The sequence below is a fragment of the Chroicocephalus ridibundus genome, chromosome 10 (genome assembly GCF_963924245.1).
Source record: "Chroicocephalus ridibundus chromosome 10, bChrRid1.1, whole genome shotgun sequence".
Lineage (NCBI taxonomy): Eukaryota > Metazoa > Chordata > Aves > Charadriiformes > Laridae > Chroicocephalus > Chroicocephalus ridibundus.
In genome coordinates, this window is record NC_086293.1 from 14,577,908 (window position 1) to 14,604,035 (window position 26,128).

General features: G+C 45.2%; 1 protein-coding gene across 5 annotated transcripts in view; it reads right to left on the bottom strand.

Annotated features, from left to right (window-relative positions):
- MITF (melanocyte inducing transcription factor) overlaps window positions 1-9,411 on the bottom strand; it is a 110,524-nt gene extending 101,113 nt beyond the window's left edge. For 2 of the 5 annotated variants that reach the window (XM_063347771.1, XM_063347770.1), the window contains exon 1: window positions 9,011-9,411. In XM_063347771.1, the coding sequence (XP_063203841.1) occupies window positions 9,011-9,114 (104 nt within the window). In that variant the 5' untranslated portion in view covers window positions 9,115-9,411. Of the gene's footprint in view, window positions 1-8,493; window positions 8,518-9,010 lie in introns of those variants that run through there. The other 3 variants (XM_063347773.1, XM_063347774.1, XM_063347775.1) reach the window with 3 other exon arrangements.
- Between the last annotated feature and the right edge of the window lie 16,717 nt (window positions 9,412-26,128).

Below are 26,128 nucleotides of genomic sequence, written 5' to 3' on the forward strand. Positions count from 1 at the left end.
CTGATTTCATTCTCTCAGGTTGCAACTGTTATTTATTCAGGCTGAAGTCCACAAACATAACAATAAGGGCTTGGTTTGTTCTCTCTACCTATGTATTCCTAGTTTGGCTTTACAGCTGCATATTAACATGCAGGGACAAATCCAGAAAAAGCGTTTCCAAAGTCAGTCATATTTTACGCAAACTCTCTCCTTCTTTATTTAGATAAAACCGAAAGAATTCTGAGAGGAAATAGTAAACGTGCACAAAACATGCTCAGCCAGGCTCTCCCACTCAGATAACTCAATGATCCTTTTCCATCTCTGCGGTACTATTCCAGCTTCCTAGTTTGAAGCTCCAGGACCACAATTCCCCCTTGCCCATATTCTTCATCTCTTGCCATCTGACAGCTTCCAAAGCCTGCTCCCATCTTCTCACCCTGAAACAGTTCCCAGCTGATTTAGCTCCATCCCAAGTTTTCTAGCTGGCTGCTTCTCCTCCAGAAGGAATCACAGTAATTCCTATTTTCTCTATGTGTTTACATGTTACAACAAGATGGCTAGGAATAAGATTGGTAACGATCATTCATCACTTCTGTCTCCATTCTCTGAAGTATCAGTACCCAGTTGTTCCCACTTCTTCTCGTTACTTTTCTCCGGCCTCCACATCCCAACACCCCTGCTCTACTAGGTTTCTACAATTCATACAGCCATTTGTGTCGTCACGTACACGTAGATAAGAAACACTGTCTCAGCATCTCAGGGCTACAGGCAAGCTTTGACAATACAGTATCTGTTATTGGCGTGATGCTTTGAACACATTAAACTTGTCAAGCTTCCAGCACCTAAATATCTCAAAGCTGATCAACATCTTTCCAGGTAACTAAAACACTAATTTCCACCATGTAAAGTCTGTTTCTTGCAGAATTCATCATAACTAAATCCTTTAATGTAACAGTTGGCCAAACCAGGCATGTAACCCTCGCACACAAAGGAAGCTTGCCAAGGAACAGATACAAACCTTCTTCCTACTCCCTGCAGTTTCACAGGTCTCTTCACAAGCAGTCTCACAAGATGGTCTCAGAAGATCAGACACCCCAGCATGCTCCACCCAGCCACTCCAGCCTAAGCAGCAGGTTCAGCGGGGCTTATGCCCATTTTGTGTCAAAAGAACAGCACAAACAGAGGCAAAACGTACCTGTGAAACTAGATCACCGTTTTTTGTGGAGCGTTTAAGGATGAATCCAGTTCTTCCAAGAGATGGGAACTGCCACATCATCTCAGATGTGACTGTTTCCCTTAGCAGAAATGTCCCTATGATATACACACAGCAGGACTGATCTCCAGCCACCTGACACCGTACCTGTGGTATTCTAGAATAAGAGAAAAAGGGTCTGAAAAAGAGGTATTCGTTTGTTCTTGATGCTCATTTCGCCAAGCAATACAGAATTCATAAACTCCACATCTGCAAATGTATGTCTGCCTACATTGTAAAGGAATAATCTTCATGGGAACTGATTTAAAAAAAAAACCAACTTGTTTACTGTTAGAGGCTGTTAATTACAACATTAAAATACTAGCCCGAACCCTGCATTAAACTTGCATTCTGTTTTACATAGCAGTATACGTAACAATCATCACAGCAAGCAGCTCTGTTGGCTCATGCTGGAAGAAGTAATTATATATCACAGCAACACATTTTTGCCCTTCAACCTGCCAGTCCAGTCCACGCAGCAGCTGTGAGCAGCAGGTCAGGGCGGGGGGAGCCTGCAGACGGTTTCTACATAATCACTTACCACTGAAGAAGAAAAAAAAAAAAGCTATAAACCACCAGACCCTGGCTTGCATGCTTGGCAGAAAGCTGCTAACGCAAACATTACAGCAGCCCTTACAGCAGAGATGTTACCAGAAAAAATGAGCTTGATCCAAAGGCATTATTAGTGGTTAAAGTATTAGCTAGCAGTTGTATTGCAAGACTTCCGTATTAATTTTCACAATTTTTGTACTTGTACCTGTGGTACCCACACCACCCTCTTTCACTTGGACACTCCTACATCCTCTTTGAAACATGTATTTGCAGGTGAAGCCCACAGACACTGATGACCAGGGCTTATGCAGGCCGCAAGCTGAAATTCTGACCAAAGATACTGGGACAGACCCTTTCCAAAGGCATGCCAAAATTGCTAGTGCATATCCACAGCAAGCAGACCCTTGGCGTGTCCAACACAGGAAAACACACATAATTTCTACCTCGATGGGCTGGAGCACAGGTGATCTGTCTCAGACCGTATTACAATCTTTGGTTCCAGTGAACCTAAATATTTCAATCTTGACACTCAAAGCAGCATCAGCTTTTTTTTTTTTTTTTTTTACAGCTGTTGCAGATAAAGTAGTAGCATTGTCATATTATGAATATGCAACAATATTCCTTTTCCTGTGCTGTTTTTCCCCAGTATGAAATGAAGTGTAAAACTACATGCAAGCCAATAATTGTCCTGTTACTGTTTAGCTGCTGGGATTATAAAAAAAATAATAATAATCACAGTTCTAGTAAAATATGATAGTGATGCAACAGTTAACTGTCCAGCAAAATCTGCCATACCATACTGCTTAATCACATTGCCTTTGTTCCAGAAAAAACTATATTAAAAGACAGTGAATTTTACCAAACAAAAATGCTACAAACCAACATGTTTCAAGAACTTCTTGAATCCAAAATAGAACGAGACAGACAATAATGGCCAAGAGCCTGATCAGCTTAATGGATGTTGAACTCTCATTATGTTCTTGACACTGAAACAGCAGATCATTCTCAGAAGACAATTAACAGCCAACAGGCAATTTCAATTTTTAGCAGAAAAGTAAACAGAAAGTTACTCCTTCCGTTTCATTTTCAAAGTCTTAAAAGCACGTTGCTTTGGAAAGCAAACCCAGAAATAGGAGGACAGCATAGTAAGTGTTGGAACAGGTTTCTCCTGTACCCTCATTTTTAAGCAGCTATACAGACTTCTTCCCATTAAACTTTTAATCACAGAATATGGCAAGAGGCTACATTTGGTTATAAAATAACACATCTGCAAGTCTCTTCTGCTCTTGTTTCCCAGTCTTCTAGATCCTGACCAAACCATACAGCAGGAATTAGTCATGCTGCCTACCACCGTGCTGGAATGGGCCTCCGATACATCACCCTAAGTGCCAAATAAAAACATACATAGGGCAGAATAAGCTCTGCAATGACTTGTTAATGACAACTGGTAGGTTCAGAGCAGCCCAAATAATTCTGGTCCAGAGGTTTGTGAAATTCCCTCCACCACAAGCAAGGAAACGAGCAGCACCAGGGGCACCATCAGCAGGGCTGCATCGGTGTATTTTCAGCCACTTAAAAAGCAGAATACACTGATTCAAATTATCACCTGGGTTCTGTAAATTGATAGCAGCCAGCTAGAGAAGCTTCCTGCTCTCCAGAAAAGTACAGATTTATTTCATGCAGAGTGCATATGTACTTACACACGACCAATACAACCAGCAGTCCGATAAATAAAAAGAAAATAGGTGCACAGTCAGCGCAGTCAGCTCAGCCTCAAAATATCTGTGCACTCTCTGACCGGCTTGGCAGCTAAACAAAATCCTCCCGAGGAAAGCAGGCGAGGCAAGCAAAAAGGTGACGTTCAATAGTTCGTATCAAAGCAAATGCTGAACTGAATTTCATGGGCTATTTCTGTTTCCTTGCTAAATAGCAAAGGCCTACTGCAAATAACACAGAGAGAGTTTCACAGAAGAGAAAAGGTCAACCAGGATCTCTCACCATGGAAAATGCTCTGCCACAGACAGGGAGCAGCACCGGCTCCCGGTATAAGGAAATACAAAGAAATACCGCTTATTGTATCCACATGTTTATACAATAGACACTCCAATTGCAGCCTTTCCTTTTAAGACTGTTTTCAAAAATAAAAGAGTACAAAAAGATGTGGCGAGGGTTTCCTTCCCAGTGAAGCGAATTTGAGGTGCAGAATAAACATGGGATTATTGACTCACTCACAAAAATGTTACCGGAGAGATTTCAAAGAGAAGTACTTTTGGCTTAGCTTTACTCCCACTGACGTCGGTTAAGACTTTTACCATTGACTTCAGTCAGTGCTAGCCTACGTATCACTTTAAACTCGGCTATTATTACCTTTTAGTTTAAAAAATGTAATGTTCCTCTGTAACAGACGGAAAAATATTTCAGGAACTTTTTAAATCTGTTCCTCCAAGATACATTTTTTTTTTTTTTTTTTTAAACACACTGAGACGTGGTTCCTGGATGCAAGCACATGTGACCTGTTCTAAATAAAGGATATTTTCCACTTCTTGCACAACTGGAACAGATATAAGCAGTAGCTTGAACAAACTGCATTGCAGAACCCAACCAGAATATAAAACACTTGAATAAGATCCATAAATAGCAGTAATATGAAAAGACTACCTCCAATAAGGCACAAACTCAATGTTGAGAAGCCTAACGTAATCAAGTTCAAATTTAATCATGCTGCAAAGTTCATTTACAAAATTAAATTTGATCATCTCCAGACTACGGCACTTTGGAAAAGTCCTCTTTGGCTCCAGCGTAAATACAGTTTAAAAATGCGTGCCTCTTTGGTGAAATTAATATTTCCTCAACAAACACTGTGTATTAAAAGGAAAAGTTCTTACTAAGTCAAGACTTTAAAGTTTAGCACAGCAAGAGAAGAAAGAAAAAAGAGGGAGTGTTTTACAGAGGACCCTAACTGGATAGAGACTAGTTGATATAAATAAAATATTGCAAGTTTACATTTAAAAAAAAAAAAAAAAGGCATTTGGACACCTGGAACGATGAGACTTCTATAAAACCATCACTGCTTTAGTAATGACAAACTACATCTCAACGTTGTTGCTCATAAAGTAAGAATAAGCTCCCTAAAAAATTACTGTGCAACTTAATAGCATTTCCTAATATTTTTTTTTCCACTAAAAATACTTTAGTAACCGGATCATTCAGGTGCTTTCTGACCAGTCCAAAAATAAATACGCTGGGAAAGGGCAACAGAAAATAGCACAAATAGCAGTAATTTACCTGCAGGTACATGGTTTTATTAAGAGCAAGGCAGTAAATTACAACAACTGTCAATAATTTCCTGGCACTTGCTAGGTCACACATACCATCCAAACGGACACACGTTACAGAGAACCAAAAAACAGAGAAAAGCAATTGAATATAGATTTTTTTTTTTTTTTTTTGCTGCATTTGGCACATCTGGGTTAGTTCTGCAAAGGCAGACTGTAAAGTCTTTACTTCCAGATACCAGTCTGATATCCAAAACATCACTTTAATAAGTCAAATGATTTACAGAACCCATATTAGCTGTAGGACAGATGTAACTTAAGCCTACAGCACCTTGATGACTGCATGCAGACACATCAGGATCTGTGTTTACTTTTGGTAATAACTGATTATTTTCTTCAACTGATTGCCTGAAAATAAAACTCCATCAATTTCACTGTGCACTGCTTCTACCAGAAGAGAAACCTTATTTACTTGTTCATTACACAAACACATACGTATTTAAGTACATATACTTCTAAATTAAAACTATTATCTTTTGGGAATATGGCAGGAGAGGAATAAAGTATGAATGTGAGGGGAAAAAAGAAAAAATAAATCCCATCATCTTACTGGCTAATCATACAGCCCAGTTTCCTCCCACGGTGAAAAGTGACTCTAGAGAAACCAAAGCAACTGAAACATCTCAGTTTTCAAAGACATTCAACCACAGCAAATTCCAGAGAACCCTTAAATGTATCTAGCACTTAGCACAAGAAGCTAACTTCTCATGAGTCTGAGGGGTTTAGGAAATACAGTTGGGACTGACATTATTTCAACCCCATGTATTCTCTCCACCCCCGGTGATTAAAGCTTTTTGCTGGGCTTACATTTTTCCTTGGCCTCTAGCATTCAACTGTGGCTTGGCCTAAGTTAGTACAGTATTTACTGCAAAAAGCTTTTATTATTGGACCCCTTGCGGCTTTGGATTGCAGGCTTGAATTATGAAATATGGATGGAGTAACTGCAAGCACACATTGAAGAGGAGAAATCTTTTAATTGGATGTCATATATTGGAAAACAAGCAACCTGGGAGGAAGCAAATAGGAGAGTTTTACTGCGTGAAAGACCACAATATCGGCAGGGATGAGTTAAACTGGGCAACAAAAAAATTTTCTTCTTGGTTCAGAGGACTGGCATTTTCACATACTGCTGAGCTTGATGGCTTTTTCTAAGTACTCAAAAAATTCAGCTGCTATGAGTAAGCCAAGGATGCTTCTCACCTCTTTATGGTTAGAAAAGATCAGAGAAAGCCCTGAATGTTGCTAGGAAATCAGCAGTTCTCACCAGGGAAAAGAGAACATTGCTATTTAGACTCATCTCCTAACATCAGTTATTGCCTCTGGTTTGCCTGCTCCCCGGAGCAATGCTCAGGAGAAGATGGTAAGAAAACAATTCCCATGGCCACAGTCCCATCGCTACACCACGCTGACCTGGTGCTACTCCACTGGCTGCTGCGCAATTACTCCTGATTTACATCCACAAGAGAAAGCAGCAGAGTGATGTCAGATACCCTTGATGATCATCAGTCAGACTGGTTTCAGGCCTGAGCAAAGCTGAAGGACTACAGAAGTCCTCTTAGATTATGATCTGCACATCATGAAGCAAACAGGTTTGTGAGCAACTTTTGCCTCCTGTTATCATCAAGTTTTATCAACCTGGCTCCAGGGACAGGTTTATACGGACCTGGCAGGGGCCCCTGGCTCCTTTATGTCTTCATCTCCCACAAGACCAGGAAGACAACTGAGACTCTACCTCGAGGTAAGAGCTGTACGTGAGCTCGGCAGACTCCACACTGAGGTTAGCACGACAGTTCGCTATCTGCCAAAAAAACCATGGGTTGTTATTCCACCCTCGGGCCTCCCTCTTCTTATATGCATGGGTACGTGTGGAGGGACAGGGAGGCAGATCGGGTCAAGCTGGTCACTTCCCCTACCCAACGAGCCCTCCTGGAAACATCAGGTGTTGGCCTGAGGCATGACCAGAATGTCTGGATAACTCGCACGGGGGTCCCTTTAAACTCAAAGGGTGGGCAGTGCTGGCTCTGCAGGAGTACCAGGTAAGAATGTACTGGAGCAGTTCAGTCTAGGGAGGTTTGAAGTGACAACGTTTAGCAGACGGCCAGATACTCCAGTGCTTCATTACGGAGTATCCTTATGCACTTCCTCCTGAGAAAAGTGAACAACGCAGGGATGCATTCATGTCCCAAAGCATCAAGTCACGGGAATTAAAAGCAGTTGGAACATCTGTGCAAGGTCAAATGCAGACCTACTATCTAAGCTCCAATCCAGACCTGCTATCTATGCTCCATGCCTACACCATCTGAAGGCACAGAAAAGCTGCTGACTACAAAGTGGACAACCGTAACAAGACAACTCCTGCACACCAGTTAGAACCCACAGCTGGTGCAAACAGAGCTATTTGGCAACATTGTGGTTGTCATGATCTACCCTGCGATTGCTGCATTCCACTGGTGACGTGGGCACTGAAGCCAAAGCCTTGTGGGTCTCCCAGCTGCCTCCATCACAGCTGGAACCCACCCTCTTTGCACTGTCCTTTCTCTGCACATTAGCCTGGCCCCCAGCTAATTACCTGGGTAATGGCAACTTCCCTGCTCAACCTTGGAGGGCAGAGGAGTTCTGGCAGCTTGGCTGGTCTGTCAGGCTGCGAAAGGCTGCACATCACCACCACACGCACCATTTCTCAGCAATACCAAAGGCTCAGTGTGAGACAGGGCTGCCATGAAGATAGGCTGGAGGAGGTGGCCCCAGGTTTGCCAGCCGTGCAACAGTGACAGAATTTTTAACATCTTTTACTACAAGACCGTCAATGTTTCTTAAACATTCAGAGCATGATCACAAATACGTTTGTTTACTTTGAAATCTGTCTGACAGGCAGTACAACCTAAGCGCATTCTAACGTGCTTCTTTTTTATTTAAATATTTACCTTCCCATTCACTTTTCAAACACATGCACAGACCTACAAAGCGCATTGTTCAAAACTAAAACCCATGAACAGACTAACAACAGACCTGATTACAAATAAGATACACTCGCAGCAATGACCTTATATTCGACCGAGTACAGCTGAGGAGAGGGTTGTGATGAAATGGAGGGTTCTTTTACCGCCGGAGAACTTTGAATGAAAGAGCAGAGGAGGGAGCAGCACGCCACTGCTGACAAGGAAGATGCTCAAGGAGCAGGAGAGCTTCCTTCCTCCAGCGCTAGGACAGAAAGCGGGTACCCAACACCCCGCAAGAGACAGAAACACACACCGCCTTATTTCCCTCCACAGACCATATCTAGGCGACACAGACGCTTCAGATAAGAATAAAGAGTATATATCTCGGGGAGGGGGGGGATGTGGAAAAAACCACTTTAGGAAGAAAGTGACGTACCTAGGCAAAAGTTTCCAGTCCCCAAGCAACTGCAAGTAACAAACCTGCTCTCAAAGTCAGGAAAAAAAAAAAAAAAAAGCCACCAGAACAACCTTACACGCCACAAGACCTTGCAACACCTTTGCGCGGACACCCCCGGGTGCCACCGCACCTGACGGGGGGGAACGGGGACGGTCGTGGGCGGCGGCGGCGCCCACCGGGGGCAGGTCCCGCCGGTGCCTTGTCCCCGTCCCCTCCCCTCCCCACAGGAACCCAGGGGCGGCGGGGGCCGCCCCGGCATGACAGCGAGAGGCCCCCGCAGGGCCAACAATGCCCTTTACATAAGGCCGGCCCGCCCTCCCGCCCGACAACGCCGCTATTATGGCAGGCAGCGCTAAATGGCCGCCCCGCTGCGCAGGATGCCTCCCCTCAGCGCGGCCGGCCGGGGGTGGCGGGCACGACACACAGGGGACATTTTAGCCTTGACACACGGCCTGACTCAGCGCGGGGGCACCGCGTCCTCCTCCGCCCGTCCCACCTGCTCTTGAGGGGCTGGCTCTTCAGCTCGTAGTAGGTCTTGGGCTCCTCGTGGAACTCCTCGCCCACCTCGAAGTCCGGCACGATCCCCGACTCCGCCTGCATCGTCGCCGCCGCTGTGAGAGGGAGAGACGGGAGGTGACCGCCGCGCCGCGCTGAGCCGAGCCCGGCCGAGCCCAGCCCCGCCGCGCCGCCCGCTCCCTCGCACACGCAGCGCCGCCACCCGCCCCGCCTGGGACTTGTAGTCCGCCCCGGGGCCGGCCCGCCCGCCTCCGCCCGCCGCGCACTACAACTCCCGCCGGGCCGCGCCGGGCCCGCCGCTGTCAGCCGGGGGCGGGGGCACTGCGCCGGGCCCAGCCGAGCCCTGCCCGACACCTGCCGCCCCCTCCCTGCCCTCGGCCCGGGAGGGTGTGACGTCACACCGCTCTGACGTCATGCAAGGTGACGCGCGTGACGTCACGCCTGCCCGCAGCGGGAGACGGTTGCTCCGAGCGCAGACAGCGGCGGGTTTCCCCGGGGGGCCCTGCCGGGCCCGGCCCCGGCTTGGGGAGATGCAAAGGTGCCCTGGTTTGAGCGACACAGCACTAATTTCTCTTATAATGCTCGGGAAAACTGCACTTTTAGAAGACTAGTGTCTGAATTCATGAACATACTGACTTTATATACAAACCTTATGAAGAACGACTGAGGGAGCTGGGGTTGTTTAGCCTGGAAAAGAGGAGGCTGAGGGGAGACCTTATCACCCTCTACAACTACCTGAAAGGAGGTTGTAGAGAGATGGGGGCTGACCTCTTCTCCCTGGTGACAAGTGATAGGACGAGGGGAAACGGGTTCAAGTTACGTCAGGGGAGGTTTAGATTGGATATTAGGAGACATTTTTTCACTGAAAGGGTTATTAAACATTGGAATAGGCTGCCCAGGGAGGTGGTGGATTCACCATCTCTGGAGGTGTTTAAAAAAAGGGTAGATGGGGCACTGAGGGACATGGTTTAGAAGTGGCTCTTTTCAGGGTAGGCTAAAGGTTGGACTCGATGATCTTAAAGGTCCCTTCCAACCTCAACAATTCTATGATTCTATGATTCTATGATTTATAGCCAGCGATGGGGTGTGGGATTCAAGGTCTGGGTGTTTCCCAGCTCGCCAGGTGCAGGGATGAGGAGGAGCCGGACCCGGGCGCTTGACCCAAGCTGCCGACAGCGTTATTTCATACCATGAACGGCACATTCACTATAAATTAGAAAGTTTGCTGTGTAGTGCTTGCTACCCCTTGACGGCAGTGATCCAGAGAAACTCCTTGCCCCGGTGCTGGAGCCCTGAGTCCGTCCCTTCCTCCCGAAGCCGCAGCGCTCACGGTGTCCCACGCTTGCTGTCCCCTGTGCTTCCTGCCCCACAGCTTCCTGTGATGGAATGGACTGGGCATAATCCTTGTATATTTTATATTGGTATCAAGATCAATACTGATTCTTTAGTATTATTGTTAATTATTTAGTCTTATCCTATTAAATCTATATTTCGACCCTTGTGTTTCCTTGCTTTTCCCTGATTCCCCTTCCTGGGTGGAGAGGGGTCATCGGGTGATAGAATAATTGTCTAAATGACAATCAATTGTTATGGGTTTCTCAAACCATAACAAAAGGCAAAGGGGGTTTTATCACACCCTGGAAAATGTCCGTGAAAGGGTCTGGTCAAACCTAGTGTCGGGTGTCCAGCAGCACAGCAGCATTCCTGGCAGCTCCAGGCTCAGGAATTGGCCTTGTGAGGATTCGGATAGAGATGGAGGCAGGGGGTACATTAGGCAGAGGAGGATGCGAAGGGTTTGAGTGCCAACAACAAAGATGTAGAGGTGACAGAGAGGAGGACATTGATGGTAATTTATTTTGCTGGGTACAGAAGTGATGGGCATTCGCATCCCGGGACTGTTGGCACTTTCAGAGTTCTCAGCATGAGAATTTATATCTCTAAGAGGCTTCCTTCAGACTTTTTGTGGCTTTATAAATAGGAAAAAGCTCATAAACATTGTGAAGAAAGGTGCAATAAAATCAAACATTTGAGAGCCAGCTGCGTTTCCATTATTTGCAGCAGCAAATGTTTAATGCCGCCTTGTTTTCCAGATTGGCTCCTGCAGGATTGGGAAACTAAGAGCCGATAATCTTGAAACACAGAGTTAAGTCTCTGCCACGCTCCATCGTAGCCGCAGCAAGCGCCGGGTTCCCAAGGGAACAGAAGCAGGAGGGATGGGATGGGATGGGATGGGATGGGATGGGATGGGATGGGATGGGATGGGATGGGATGGGATGGGATGGGATGGGATGGGATGGTGGGCGAGGAGATCTCAGCACAGGGGGATTCCGTGGTGTCAGGGAGCAGACATGTCCTGTGCCTGCCTGGCTCCTGTGAGTGAGGGGGTTGGTCCCTCCTCAGTTTCAAAGACCCTGGGGGTGGAGTCCCGTTCTGGACTTGGTAAATGGTCCTGTTTGGCCTTGCTTGTTTTCTTCAGATTGGGGTTTTGGTGCCACAGGGAGCTGGATTTTGGGAGCTGTGCTCACGAGGGACTGTCTGTCAGCACTGATCATCAGGACGCTCCCCTTCATAATCCATAGGGTGAGAAATCTTCCTCAGCTCTGTCCTACCTCCTTACCTGCTTTGATGTTAGGGTGACAGGGACCTTCCAGTTCAGAAATGCCATAGGAAATGTCATTCATGGCATTTCCCCAGAGCTTTGACCTCACTAAATGAAGTCACAGCACAACTCAAAGTCCCGGGACACTTGAGGATACTGTTGGTAACTGATGCCAAATAATTCTGGTGCCATCACACTGCTCGCAGCTAAAATCACACCACTCCTGTTGTATCAGTGCGGCACCACTAACTCCAGCTGACAAGATAAGCCAGAAAAGAGGTTTTTCCACATGTCCTTTTTCTTGGTCACAGCTGCCAGAGCTGGTCGGTGCCGCGCCAGGGACTGCTTGCACCCAGGACTCATTTCAGGCGATGTGAGATTTGAGAAAATAAAATCAAGCAAGATTTTAGCTCGGTTTAGAAATTTAGGTCCCAGATTATTATCTAGCTGCCAAACTCCAAGCAATGACTTAATAGCAAGAGTAATTACTTTAATGAATCAGATACAACAAATTGGATAAGGCCCCGAAGAATGTTCTTTTGAGCCCACATTGGCAGATGGCTGGGATAGCTCGACAGAGGAGTAGGCTTGCTAACAGTGCTTTGGGCAAAAAAAAAAGCAACCAACAAACAAACAATTAAAAACAGCTTAGAGAAAAACCCCACTGCTAAGCTACATTTGCATCCTGAGCCTGGGTGGGTTAGGGGGTGTTTCTGGTGAACTGCCTTTGCACGAGCGAGGAAATAGTGCCCGATTTGGTGCAAGGGGGTAAGCAGCAGGACTCATCTCTCTGTAATGCCTTTGCTTCCGTTTCTCCAGGTGTAAAAATGTGATATTCTCCACTGCTGTTCAAAACGTACAGCTTGTGAGCTTTCAGCTCTGTTTTAATTATAGCGCTAGTTCTCAAGAGCTGAGACTGAGATCTGGTATGCAAATGCACGTCCTAGGCAAATGCTGCTTCACTTGAGATACCGCAGCTTCAGTAGGGCCGGTGCGTACAGCTCACGGGGAGAGAGAAAGCTGCTTTTCTTCTCATCAGACCATGAAGCTTTTATTTCTGTCTTTCATCCCTCCTCCGCGCAATGCAAAGTTTGGTTTTGGTGCTCAAATGGGGGCAATTTCTCGTTGCACCTGGGCTAATTGGGACCTGCACACTGTTTTGCTGAGTCATACAAAGCTTTCTATTCATAATAGGTGTCATTTGTGCTTATAATTTTTTTTTTTTTTTTTTTTAGAGTTTATCTTTCAGGGTGAAGGAACAATACTTCCCCGGTGCCCAAGCAGGATACTAATACGTAAGCATGCCCCAAAACAAACATGATGCTTAAAGGTGAATCCTATTATACCAATATCACAGTTTGATCGCCATAAAGAAAATTAAATTAAACCCAAAATGCAGAATAGGTGAAATTAGAGATGAAGTGACTACTGCGGTCATGCAGGATTTTGATTTCTGTATTCCATATAGCTAGATTTCTGTATAGCTCTGTTGAGTATTTTCCAGTCTTGGCTGTCAAACCGCTTTAGGGAGGAGAGCAAGAACGATTATCCCATTTAGCAAAGTGAAAAACAAGACACAGAAAGGCCGTTTGTCAGACATCAAATCGGTGACAGAACATGAACTTTAATCTAGTGTTTGCATTGATGGGCATAACCCTACTGCGACTCTCACCAGGTAGGATTTCTCTAGCACTGTCACTCCGCCATGGGCGATGGCCTGTGAGCAAGTCCCAAACACGCTCTAGGGGGTAAAGTCAGGTTTCACTGCGGGTACAGCCACAAAATCAGATTTAGGGATCACCGGGAACATACAGCTTGGTTTTCTATTGCCTGAAACTGGCCTTGCTTTCAAGAATCATTTAATGCAAATTATAACCAGAATAAAGCAAACAACTGCATCCATATCGATAACTACATGTTAGTTTGTTCCCTTGAAGATAATATTCCATTTACCAACTTGTTTTTTGTTGTTGTTCTCCTTTTTTTCCAAACAGAATGAAATTTTCATGCCTTGTTAACTGCTTCCTAGAGACGCAGATTAACATCTAGTGATATCGGCAGTCTTAATCCCTATATGACACGTCTGCCTTGTTCTTCGCCCAAACTAACATAACCCGCTCCCAAAGCCATGAGCTACTTTGGGCTTCCCGGCTCTGGGGAGCTCCCCAGTACCCTGCAGACGTCCTCTCGCTGGTCAGCATCGTTCAGTCATTTTCAACTGATGGGTCTGATATTGCTAAAGCTGCTAAAATATGCGTTCAGTTTATTAGGGAAATTCTCCTTTTCAGACTGGATTCTCATCAAGTCTGAGAAAGGTTCAGGAGACTGAAGGGCTTTGGCCACGAAGCTCCCAAGGAGATGGGTTTATCAGGAGACACAGCTCTTCCTCATTCTGAACCAACATTTCCTGTGATTTCGGCAACGATTTTAAAGATACTGCGGGGCGCACAATGTAACGTGCAGCAAGCGCATTGGGCAGAGCTGCTGTTTCCCCCCCCCCCGCTTTGATTACTCTCTGCAATTCCCTCATTTGTGGTATCTTCACTTGTAATTCTCATAATTTGTACTTTTCTTCTTCTGGCCTACAAATGCTATGTAAAACGGTTCTCCCATCAGTAATGTTACTCAAACCACAGTCTGGAGATCTGTAGTTGAGAGCAGGGAGCAGCAGTATAGATTGATATCTCTATAAGTAGGCAAAAAATTGGGGCTCGACCCATCAGAGTTCCCAGTTTGGAAAAATTCCCCCACACCAACAATTTGTGCATTCATTTGAAGGGGAAAGGAAGCAGTCAATGCTGCTATTCAAAAAAATACAGACATGTGACTTAATTTTGAAGAAAGTTCCCAGACCTTTACATTCATACTCTGTATGGTACACTGTGAAATCTGGGAAGAGAATGGAATTTACCCCTGCAGACTAAAAGACAAGAAGTCTTTCTCATTCTTTATCTCCCTACAAAGCAGAAGACTTGTTTAAAAGCTTTCAGCATTCAACATGGAAAGAAAGATGGCATGTACGTGAGAGTAGAATCTCATAGGAACATCCCTGTCCTGTTTCTTTGCCCCACCAGCAGCATATATTGCCAGTTAAAAATCCCCCATCCCCAAGATCTCATCAAAATTGTTTCCCAGGTCAGATGTAGCCGAGAACCCCACTCTGCCCACACTCCCTGTCATTCTGCCTCATTTCTCATCCCGGTTTCTTTTTTCCAGCTGCACCATTTCTTTGCAGACCCCCAATCTGTCACCCGTTCTCCTTCCCTCCCCAGCCGCCATCCTATCTCTTTGCCCACCCAAGACGGCTTCCCCCTATTTCAGACCTCATCTCCTTCTACCTCCCAGCGATACCCTCATGCCATTTATTCAGGATTTAATCACGGTTCCTGCCTCCCCTGAGTGCCATTTGAGCTTTGTCTCCCATAAGGTGCAGTTCTCATCCTTTCTGATACGAAATCAAGGGGCTTCCTTCTCCCCACTCCCTGCACTCAGGAAAATAAACCAAACAAGCATCTTTCAGCATAAGCTCCCTACACACAGCAGCTCAGAAATCCTGCTCCCATTTAGGGTGGAAAACATCCGAGAGGGATGAAACCCATGGAAATTTAACTGCTGCTCTGCTGTGCGTATACCAGTTAATGGTTTTTCAGAGAATTACTGTTTAGCCTGATTGTCACAGGAACGGCACATGGCATATCTCCGAGATACATGAAAAACAGCAGCCACATACAGCGAGATAATTCCTTCAAGCTTTGCCTGTTCGCATGCAGGGCTTTGAGAGACAGCCAGAAGCAACCAGATGTTTTGAGGGGGAATCCAAAAATTATTTTATGAGGGAAAACAACAGGCCAGCCACCCCACATCTCAGCAGGACAGCCTTGCTCTCCCCACACAACATGTTGTTGCCAGCTCTAATAATTTCACTGCAAGGTTTGCATTTGCTTCTCTTAGAAAAAGTTTTGAGTTCTCAGACTGAAAATGCGCCCCCCCCCCCGCCATTACATGAATACCCCAGGAGAAATAAGCAGAATTCATGTTTTAAAATATAGTTTCTAAGACTGTGTCATCGGTTTGGAACAAAGTCTGAAACCCTGTCAGTCCCAGGGTGGTTTTATCAGCAGAATTGACGGTGATTAATTCTGCAGCTGGGGCTCCTGAATGAACTGTTACTCTAATGAATCATCCACTAATTCCTAGTCCTCCTTTTCTTCATCTCAGCCATATTTGGATAGGTAACAGAAGAATTCAAAGGGGGACTGGACAATCTCTGTTGTTCAACATCCTTGTTTTGATTTTCACATGTTCCTCTTTCCAGACACTAACTCATGACACTGGTTAGCAACAGCAGCAGTGGCGCAAACAGAAGCTGCAAGAGCAATGTCATTCTGACTTGGCTTTAGGGGAAAAAAAAAAAAAGCCTAAACTGGGGATTAAGTCATTCCCTCTGGTTCCTCATCAAAAGAATAGCCTTCATGATTTCCATGCTAGAGACTGAGCTTGGTGGTCAAGGCAGATGTTCCTAGGTCCAAGCAGAGGGTGTCAGGGGGTCACAACTGCCTCTGTAGGGGCAAACAGTCAATCTTCCCTCATCTGGGGAGGTGTTCAGTGAAGGAATTTGCAGGATAGGGAAGAGATGCCTGAGGACTCTCCCCTTCAGTCCATGGCCTGGAGAGGAGGATCTGACAGGCTCCAAGCTGGGCTCCCGGCCAATAACGCCTAGTCACTCTCGGATATGGGGGTGTGTTGCAAGCTGGGGGGTAGGCAGTTGGCCTTTTCTTTAAGTGAAAGCTGAGGTTCTCCTGAGCTAACAGAACTCTAAGAACTACCACCTTGAGAAAGACACATCCAAGGTCAAGAACAGGTCAGAAGAGCTGGCAGTGGGGTATGTGTGACCGGCTCCTCCCCAGGACCTGAAGGTTATTCTCCCCGTGGGAAATAGTTTGGGTCTTGCTTCTCAAAGACCACTGCAGGAAGGCATGGAAACTCCTGCTGCTGAGCTCTGCCGGGCTTTTGCAGGCTCTCTGGGAGAGGGAAAGGCAGCAGCAGAAGCAGCTGGAGCTGGACCCCAGCACGTGTCACCAACTGGCACTCGGACACAGCCATAGACAGGCTGGGAACAACCGCTTGAAACTCAGTAAAAGTCCACGGAATAAAGTTTGTGAGGGCAACCTTATTTGGCTAGCGTGGCATTACAACTCCTGTTAATTAAACTGGTGCAAAGGCCAAAGCAGACGTAGATAAACCAGGTTAAACTCTCACTTATGCTGATTTAATGTAATTTGGTACAGTATCTATGCTCATTAAACTGATTATAGAGTTAACTGGTTTAAGTACATTTTCCCTAAGTACTGGCGCGCTGGTTGAACTGGGCTGATTTAAAATCAAAAGCAAGCTGTACACCTCTGCCAATTTTTCCCTGTTGTATTTAAACCAGTACAACCTGTAGAGACATGTAAGAAACTGCTTTTAACGAGGAGCAAAGTGCATAGAGAAAAGAGGACTTGGCCCAGCAGCACTGGTCTCCAGCGCCTTATTCTCAGCTTTCCTGAGAAACTGTGTCATCTTCACGTCAACAACACTTGGGTCTAAATTTGTTTCCTGAAAATCCTATTATAAAAGGTGAGACCAAAAATCACAGCCCATTTTTCAAAAGACACATAATCTCATCAGTTTAGGGGGAAGGTGTTTGTTTCTTGCCCCACCGTCCAATAATAGTTTTGAATGGAAAACGCACGGATTTTTTTTTTCCTGTGAAAACTTTCTCAAGCTTTCTGTTTTGATACAGTCCGATGAACACTTCCTGTGCTTTGTCTGTCTTTTGAGAGGGATTTCATTATAAGCGCTACTTGAAGAGAACAAGACCTTTTTTTTTAATATAGATTATATAGTAGACGTGAACATTTATAGTTAGTCACAACAAGCTCAAATACCAAGACCCTAACGGTTCGCCTTTACATCAGGCCTTTACACACGCATCATGAAACACCAATCCTCCCCTAATGTTTTAAAATACTCACTCACCTGAAATCAAAATAAGATATTTAATATTTTATTCTGTTAAATATTAAAATATTCCCCACCTGAAGTCAGAATCCCTTTGGTTTTTCTCATCTGCAGTATGTCTGCTGCAATTCATTTCTATGTCACCACCTGAAGAGTTTGTCTTCAAATAAAAAGTAAGCAGTGAGAGAATCAAGAAATCTTTCGTACATAAAGCCTGCTGAGACTTGTGGGGTTTTTAAAGCAGAGGAATAGGATAAGGGCCAATTTGTTGAATTTTTGTGTTACCTTTTACACTTTTGGACGTGCAAAAAGGATGCCCTCAGCTAGCAAAACAGCGTGGCAAGTATTTTAAATCCATATTATACAGAGATAATTGGTAGCATCAAGAGTCAAAACTATGTATAGTTGAAATCAAAACTGTCCATACAAAAAAAAAGATTTCCGTAACTCTTCTTGAGTGATCATTAAATGCTTTACTCATAATGTGTGCCTACTTCAGGAACCCCATAGGGATTTAATACTTTTTTTTTTTCTCTTTTCTCTCAGCAGGCTGCCATTTGATCTGAACAGGCAATGTAAGTCTGTGTCATTGCCTCCATCTACCTGGCAAGGATAATTTGCCAGAGGATTCTTTTTCTTTAAAGGCAAGAGGCTTTGTTAAAAAAAAAAAAAAGGGGGGAAGTTAAAGACCTGATAACTCAGCCCAACACACGAAACGTGGGTCTGTCGGACCCATTGCCTATTTGTGAAGGAAGGCGCCTGATTCATCAGCCATGAAGAAAGGATGCCCCTTCCCTCAGCAAAAATTCAGGGATGAGTTTGAATGTTTACTTCAAAGATGTGCGCACAAGAAGCAGAAAATGAGGCAACTTGCCCAGTAATATGCCTCTGTTTTCATCCCTCCATCAGCTCTTCCCCCGCACTTCTTTCTGTGTTCATCCAGCACTTGTTCCTACCAGTTTAGGCCTCTGAAGAGGCAGGACACAATGTTCACATCAGCCCTCACTTAGATTTTGTCTGGTCACCCAACTAACACCAGGTCACCCAAATGTGGGAGCAGTGTTTAACCACTCGGTCGCCCTGGCTGCTGCTCCTCTGGCAAGGGTCCCTCTGACTGTGAGACCATGAAGCTGATGACTGGCATTGGCTTTGAAACCTTGAGGGAACATCAGTCTAGACAAAACACGTAGCCACGGCCCATGGGTCAGCCATGCACAGTGCAAGGACCCTGACAATATAGCTTGAACCACTACTCCTCGTTTTGGAGGGTTCGTTTTGGCAGTCCTTTGGGAAGCACCAATACCAACACTGCTTTCTGTGTTAGGAGACTTGATAAAGACTAGCACAGCCTGGACCAAGTTGGACACAGCTAAGTGACTCGAGTACATGAGCAGACACATGGCTTAACCTTCCACACCCTGCTAGATGATGTAGTCCATGAGAACAGGGTATTCAAACTGCTGCAGATGGCCTCAATTATTTGGCACAGCAGATTTCATGGATATGGCTAAAGTGAGCTGTCTTCTCTCCAAGGAGCTAGTCCATAAGAAAGCCAGACCTAGAGCTCATGTTGTCTGCTTTCCCAGAAGTTAATGCCATTACTGTGGCAAAATGGAATAAAAAGTACACTCTGTACCGTTGTGGGAAAATGGAGAAAATACCCTCTAGTGATTTCCATGAAAAGCCATTGCACAGCAGGCCTTAACTCAAAGTTATTTGCAACACAAAGGCCTTACTCAGCAGCAAAGTCTAGAGCAGACAAAGTTACCTGATTGCGTTACCTGCCCATGCTCACCTGGGCTGTCCTTGACAGAAATGGAGGACATTTCTGTCAAGCTACGGACCTCTGTTTGCCTATGGATGTCCAAGCAGTGCAGAGCAGCCACCGCTTCTCTGGTCAAAAACCACAAATGAGTATCAAGGAACCCAGTACTTGCCTCACACCCATGACTGCATCTAGCTAATTAGCCCTGATGATTGCCAGAACCTCCATAAGTGTTAAAAATTTCAATAAAGCCCACAGAGATGTTCAGATACATACGTCAGGGGTTCCTGCATCAGTTATACTTGATCCTTATGAGGTGAGAGCTATTTCTGAAGTAGATTGATCTTTCAGGAACTGATAAAACCTATCACCTCACTTAATTTTCCCTGACAGTGGTGGGATTTACTGGCACAAGGGATGTATCGGGGGCTACGAGTACTGTAGGATCTGAGCTCAAGATGTGTGGAGGGCCTGAAGAAGGTGCTATCCAAGCCAAGGAAACCAAGTCTCACTTATAAAGAGCTAAATCCTGCCCCATTCATGTCACCTTAATGCCTTTCTAGACAAGACATCTTAATACCTTTGTAGCCTTTCATGGAAAATCATCTTCCTCCCCATGTAGCAGGGTTATTAACCAAATTATTATTTGACTCCTGCCAAACTGTTAAGCAAGAAGCACAGGGTCACTGTCCCTGCTCTGGTGTATGCATCAGAGATGTCAGGACTGCTGGATGCTGCTCTGGAAGGCCAAGGAAGGGCCACCAATAAGTTGTCTCAGATAGACAGAAAATAAAAATACTTTATAATTTCTACATATTATTAGCAGAAGCAGCACAAGGTGCAGTCACTGGCACTTCCCTGTATCCTAAGTGTTCATAAAGCTTTCCTTGATGTTAGCAAGTCTATTAATAAAGTGTTGCAAGCAATCAGAACTGCTCCACCAGCCTGGAAGGGGGAGTGTTGGTGACATCGTGTTCCAGCTGAAAGTCATGTAAAATCCTCTATACCTTCTTCTGAAAGACATCGGCATCATCAGCAAATGTAAATATGCAATCACAGCACCTTGTAATTTATGGGAAGTCGCAGGCCCAGTTGGCACTGCAGATCCTCTTCCACTAGCACTGAGCAAACAGGAGCCTTGTCCGGCTCAGGCATTATCAATAAAATTCAGCAGCACTTCCAAAAGCAAAGAAAAAGACTTAACCATATGCTGACCTCCATGGGTCTGCTGTATCCTCTTGGTTTCAGCTGTGTGGCTGAGCATGGTCTGATGCTACCGTGGCCATCGGTTGCCTTTGCAAGTGGAGAGGGCTTTGCCCTGGGTTTCAGCAGTAGGGTTGTGGCTTTGCTGACTGTAGACACATTTGAAACCCCACATCAGCACTCTGGGGAGATGCTGTCTGAGCTTATTGCAGAGCATTAATACTGGAAAGATCATGTAGGCCTCATTAAGAAATAGTTTTGTTCTTGAGTCTCTGCCTTACTGTTTTAAAGCACTCGGGAGACACCAGAACCACCACATTTCCTCTTTACACTCAATTTGCTGATCGGGGGCCTGAAGTGCTCGCTGCCAGATGTTGCCCTGTTTTCATACAATCCATGTGACACAGGCATCGATGCCAGCAGCTACGTTTGCCTATGATGTCAACGCACACAGCAGCCAGGAAAAAGTTCCACGGGTAGCTAACCGGGGCATACATGCAAGATCATGTATTTTAGACAGTGTTTTGGTGGGCTTTCTAAACATCTCGAGCCACATGTCTTGCTTAAGCCACCGAACAGCAAGCTGCCCCTGCTCAGCATCACACCACCCCCATGCTTATTCTTTGTCATCGTTCTTGCACATGCATCATGCTATTGGTGATACTTAGATATATTACTTTAAGTGAAGAAATAAGTGTGATAAAAAAACCAAACAGCTATTTATTTTATCCAAATTCTGGCCTGGATTTCTATAAAATTCTCTAGAAGATTGCATTATTACGGTGAAGCAAGAAGCATGTTAAAACCGTGCCAGTGCATATATTTACGATTTCTCCTACACTCAACATTAAGAAATAATTCGCCGCAAAGAATAGCATTCTGTTCCCATTCCAGCGTTGCCCACTTCCTCAGATCCCCGTGCAGCTGCAGCACGAGTTCAGAAACAAGAGACATCCAGACCAGAGGAGGGCAGGGCACGCTTGCCACAAGACGTGGAGGTTTTGCATCTGCCAAGGGGTGCCACGCGCTCTGCCCACCCACAGCCCAGCCCATGCTGGCCCCTAACAGTGTTCCTGACCTGTTGGATTTTCCCTTCCTTTGGTATTTAAGTAAAGCTGAGTGAAAAACCCACCTGCAAAACACCCAGTCCGGCAGCACTACCAGCTGCTGTCAGGTTTTAGACCCACCAAAGGCTTTGAGGGGAGCCCTCCAGTACCAAACCAGAAGAGACCAGCTGAAGAAATATGAGGAGTCTTCAAAGACTCTCATCCGTGAGACTGAAGGACACCCTGGTGTGCTGTAAATGGATCAAAGATGCCAAGCAAGAAGGCGGTCCTAGGACCTCACTACATGTTTCCTTGGTCAGAGAAAACTCGGGACCTGTTCTCCTCTGCTGGAAAGGGAACATAAAAAATGAGAAAGCAACAAAGGGGAATTCCAGAGAACTGAGCTGGAAAGCAGAGAAAAAACTGTGTTTATTGCATGTCTGGCATGCACCTGACTGACATTTCACTCTTAAAAATGCTCCCAGTAGATAAATTCAGATAAAGGGGTAGAAGTCTTATGATTCAAACACGTGTTGAATAAGAAACCACATAAATGAAAATATCAAGGATACACTGACTGATGAGGCAATGAGCTCTATTCTGTAAACATTCTTTCAAAGGAAAATCATGTGCCTTGTATAAAAAAAGTTGCTTTCTTTTGGCAAAACTCTGTTCAAATCCTGTAAGCCACTTCCAGCTACTCACAGTGGGATCTGAAGCTTGCATTAGGCTGCTTTATATCCTAAGGACCTATTTCTTTTAGCAACGTTGTCATGTTCTGTCCATTGTCACCTTGTCTGCGGACACCAGGTCCTAGACAGGGGTCATGGGGCTGGTGAACCACAGGCCACCAGGGAAGCTCTGAACCTGGGCTCCCATTCCTGCTGGCTCCGAGCTACAGTCGGAAAGTCAGGCAGGAAAGTCCTTCCAAACGGTTGCTCACTCACCAAAATTAGGTCACTAAGGGGGAAGAAGTGTCCCTGCAGACTGTAACGGTGAGAAACTTCCTACACGAATTACGTGGGACTGGCAGCCTCTATGAATGCCACTCAAAGCACCCTCCCGCCTCCAGGCTCCCTTGGAGAAGGCACAGGCAATGGGATTTTTCCATTCTCTTAACAAGGTTTTTCCTTTCACCCATTCTCAGCTTCTCTGGAACACCTCAGAGTGGCATTTATTGAAGTATCTGTGAACTGGGTGCCAGAGAAGTCCAAAATCCGTGGTGTGGGGGTGTGCCTGCAGTTGAGAGTTGCCATACTTGTCTGCCCAACATCTCTGCCCTAGAGCCCACTGGGGTACATGGAGCTTTCTGCTGAATCGGCCCAGGGTGTCAAGCAGCTCTTTTGTGATGGCTTTCACTACACAGTCAACACAGGAAGCCACAAATATACTTACTAGAATAATCCCCAAAATGGCAAAACTAATTATACCAATATGCTTGACAATTGTTCCAGTCCTCATGCACTGCAGGCAAATCTCTTTTGTTCAGTATTACTTTGTTTCTCATTTCTCCCATCTAATATACATTGTCTTTTTAGATTATCTAAACAGTCTTGCTCTGATTTGCCCTCTGTATTTTATTTTCCCTGTTATTTTTAAGGTATTTGTGCAACTGTCACTATCAAAGGGCCTTATTTTCAGCCATCCTAAAGTTAGCTGCCCGGTGCTGTCGTGGAGATTTCCACCAGTGATGCCACCAGTCTCTCACCAACTACACAAGGAACGTTCAGGACTCATTTTAGCTCAACACCTAACTTGCAGAGCGGCTAAGACTGAGATGAACTTTACTGTATGTCTTCAAAGCATCATTGTTAAGTTTACATCAGATGCTTGACACCAGACCAGCATGAAGCTCACTCTATGCTGCCAAGGTGCTGCTTGCCATGCTCAGAGCTGCAAGTATGGGTACTTCCTAGTCTGAATTCGAGTACCACGAGATATATAGAACTATTTTTTGCACACGTTGCTTCTACTTCTAACTTTCTAAGCTCATCGAACGCAACCCAGACAACAATGAGAAGGAAAAAAGTTCAGAACAGAGGAAAAGAAATCTTTCCAACTACAATTGCTGAAATATCTTCATGTTTAGCTCTGGGGAAATGTCAACACAACCTTGAGGACATTTGTCTGGAATTTTGCACTAGTATGCATGTAACCCTAGCATTGCCCACAGACTTGCAAACCACAGGACTCTGAACAACTTTGTACACCCCATCACACACGTATAGCTGTTTACTCATGTTGAATATTAGCGTCTGCCGTGACTAGTCCTACTGTAACCAGGGGGACTATTTCCTCTGAGAGGTACTACTCAACGTGAGTAAGAACATTACAGCTTGAGAGAGGACGAAGATGTGCAATGAGACCAAACACCAGTGTATCTCTCCAAAATGCCTCTCCAATGCTCTTGAAATCTGGTTGACATCACTGTGTCAGCAGCTCCCTGGGTGTGGGGCCAGATGGGATGCCCAGTCATTCTCAGGACACAGTTTTATTCTTTTTCAAGAAGTCCCTCGTCCCATTTCCAGACACCTCCCTCCCACCGCCCTCCTTGAAGGGCCTCGGACAGAAAGCTGTCTCTCACCAAAACAGCAGCTCATTAAAGCCAGTGGAAGGCTTCCTGCAGCAAGGTGCCATTACTCCCCAGTCTGCATCCACAGCCATTTTAAGCCTCTTTTCCCTACAGGTGTACTCCCAAAACACAGAGGCACCAAAGCACAGCAGCTGACTGAAATCAAAAGTGATATCTCAACCATCTGTTTAAAAAATGTGAGACCATTGACTCATTAGTTTCATCTAACTCTACCAGCACAATAAAAAACCACACGCCTTCTGGAAAACAATATCAACATGTGTGGGAGAATAATCTCTCTGCAAGATGGGGTGGGATGTTGCAGTTAAGAGCAAACTCTCTCGGATTTACACTGAGCTCTCTCAGGACAAAGCTTCTGTAGACTGGCTCTTGCCATGGCTGGATCGGGGTCTGGGCTGTTCCCTTCCCTGGAAATGGGCAGCTTTGTTTAGGTCCTCTCCTTTGACTGAGGTTTTGGTGATGTGAAGCCAGGTGGGAGTTTGTCTGCTTTTACCAGACTTTTAGAGCACTTTTTAAGCAACTAGTTTTTGAGCTGAAGTTGCGCAAAATGACCAAAAAGAAAATGTAAGCAGCAACCTCTGCCACCCACCCTTTCTGCCATCCCAGCCCTATCTGATGAGTCCCGATTATCTGGCACTGTAGTAATTCTGGGGGATTACTGACAGGCCGACCAGAGCTGCTCACAACAACTTTTCCAGACAAGGAGGCATGAAAGCTGGTGAAGATTAGTTTAACAGAGCATGCCTCAGTTCATGGAAGCTGCTGAAGAAAACATAAATAAAGAGGGAAATCAGACCTCGGCCGAGTTCAACATTTGAAAGTTGAAGTCTCCTGCTTATGAGCTCACCATGCTCTGCTGAGCAAGTGGAAGGAGAACATTTTCTCTCTACAGCGTGACTTCAAGAAAGGAAGTTGTGTGGGCAGAAGCACCGGGGTGACTCTAAATACAGTGATGTCTGCTTCCCCAGTGCACAGGCTTGGGAGCACTTGCTTTCTTCCAGTTGGGGAAGTTTCAATGGCAAGATGTAGGGAGGAAAATATTCAATATCTCCTGCTTTAGAGACATTTATTTCTACAGCCAATTATGACTCCAGTCATAAACTTTTTATTGCTACCTCTCATGCAGTTTATTTATTGTAACTTCCTTTTTTGAGTGGGCTGTTTATTTTTAAGCAAGTGTTGTTACATTTTTCACTAGATTACTAATAGCCACGTGCTCTGGCTGCTGAAGCTGAAAAAGCTGATGTAACTGGAGGTCAGGATCTTAGCTCCTTCCTTAGCCTGTCCCCAAAGTAAATATATAGAAGATGAACTCAGGTTTTTCTCTAAGAGCCCTATGTACTTTCCACTTGGAGGATAAGGCAGAGTCACACTTCCAGCCTGGCCACCCGGTGTGTCACAGGTGGGATTAAGACTTAAATCAAGTGACATCTCTACCTACCATCAAGAGGGCTTTGCAAAGTGCAGGGTTAAGGCAGAATTTAAAATTTCTTGTGCAACAGCCCCTTATTTATGATGCAGCTTTTTCAGCTAACAGTAATTTAGGAACTTCTCATCTCAACAGCTTTGGGGACTGCTTTCCAAAGCCCCAGTAGAAGGTTTACTGCACTCTCTGGCTCAGCCACCAGCATGATATTGCAGCATACACCCCAACACTCTCCTGGCACTAGCGTTTGGGGTGCTTTGGGGCTTCCTTGGTCCAGCAAGCCCTTACCCATATGACACAGGCCATCTCAAAGCCCCTCTTCCCCAATATCCTCTGTCCATTGGGTATTTTATCCTGCTGAGAGTTTCTGACAAAGTTTGGGGTTTTGTTTGTTGTTTTTTTTTTCTTGGTGTGCAGAAATGAGGAAATAAAATTGCTCTAGGTTTTCTAAACATGCCTTCCT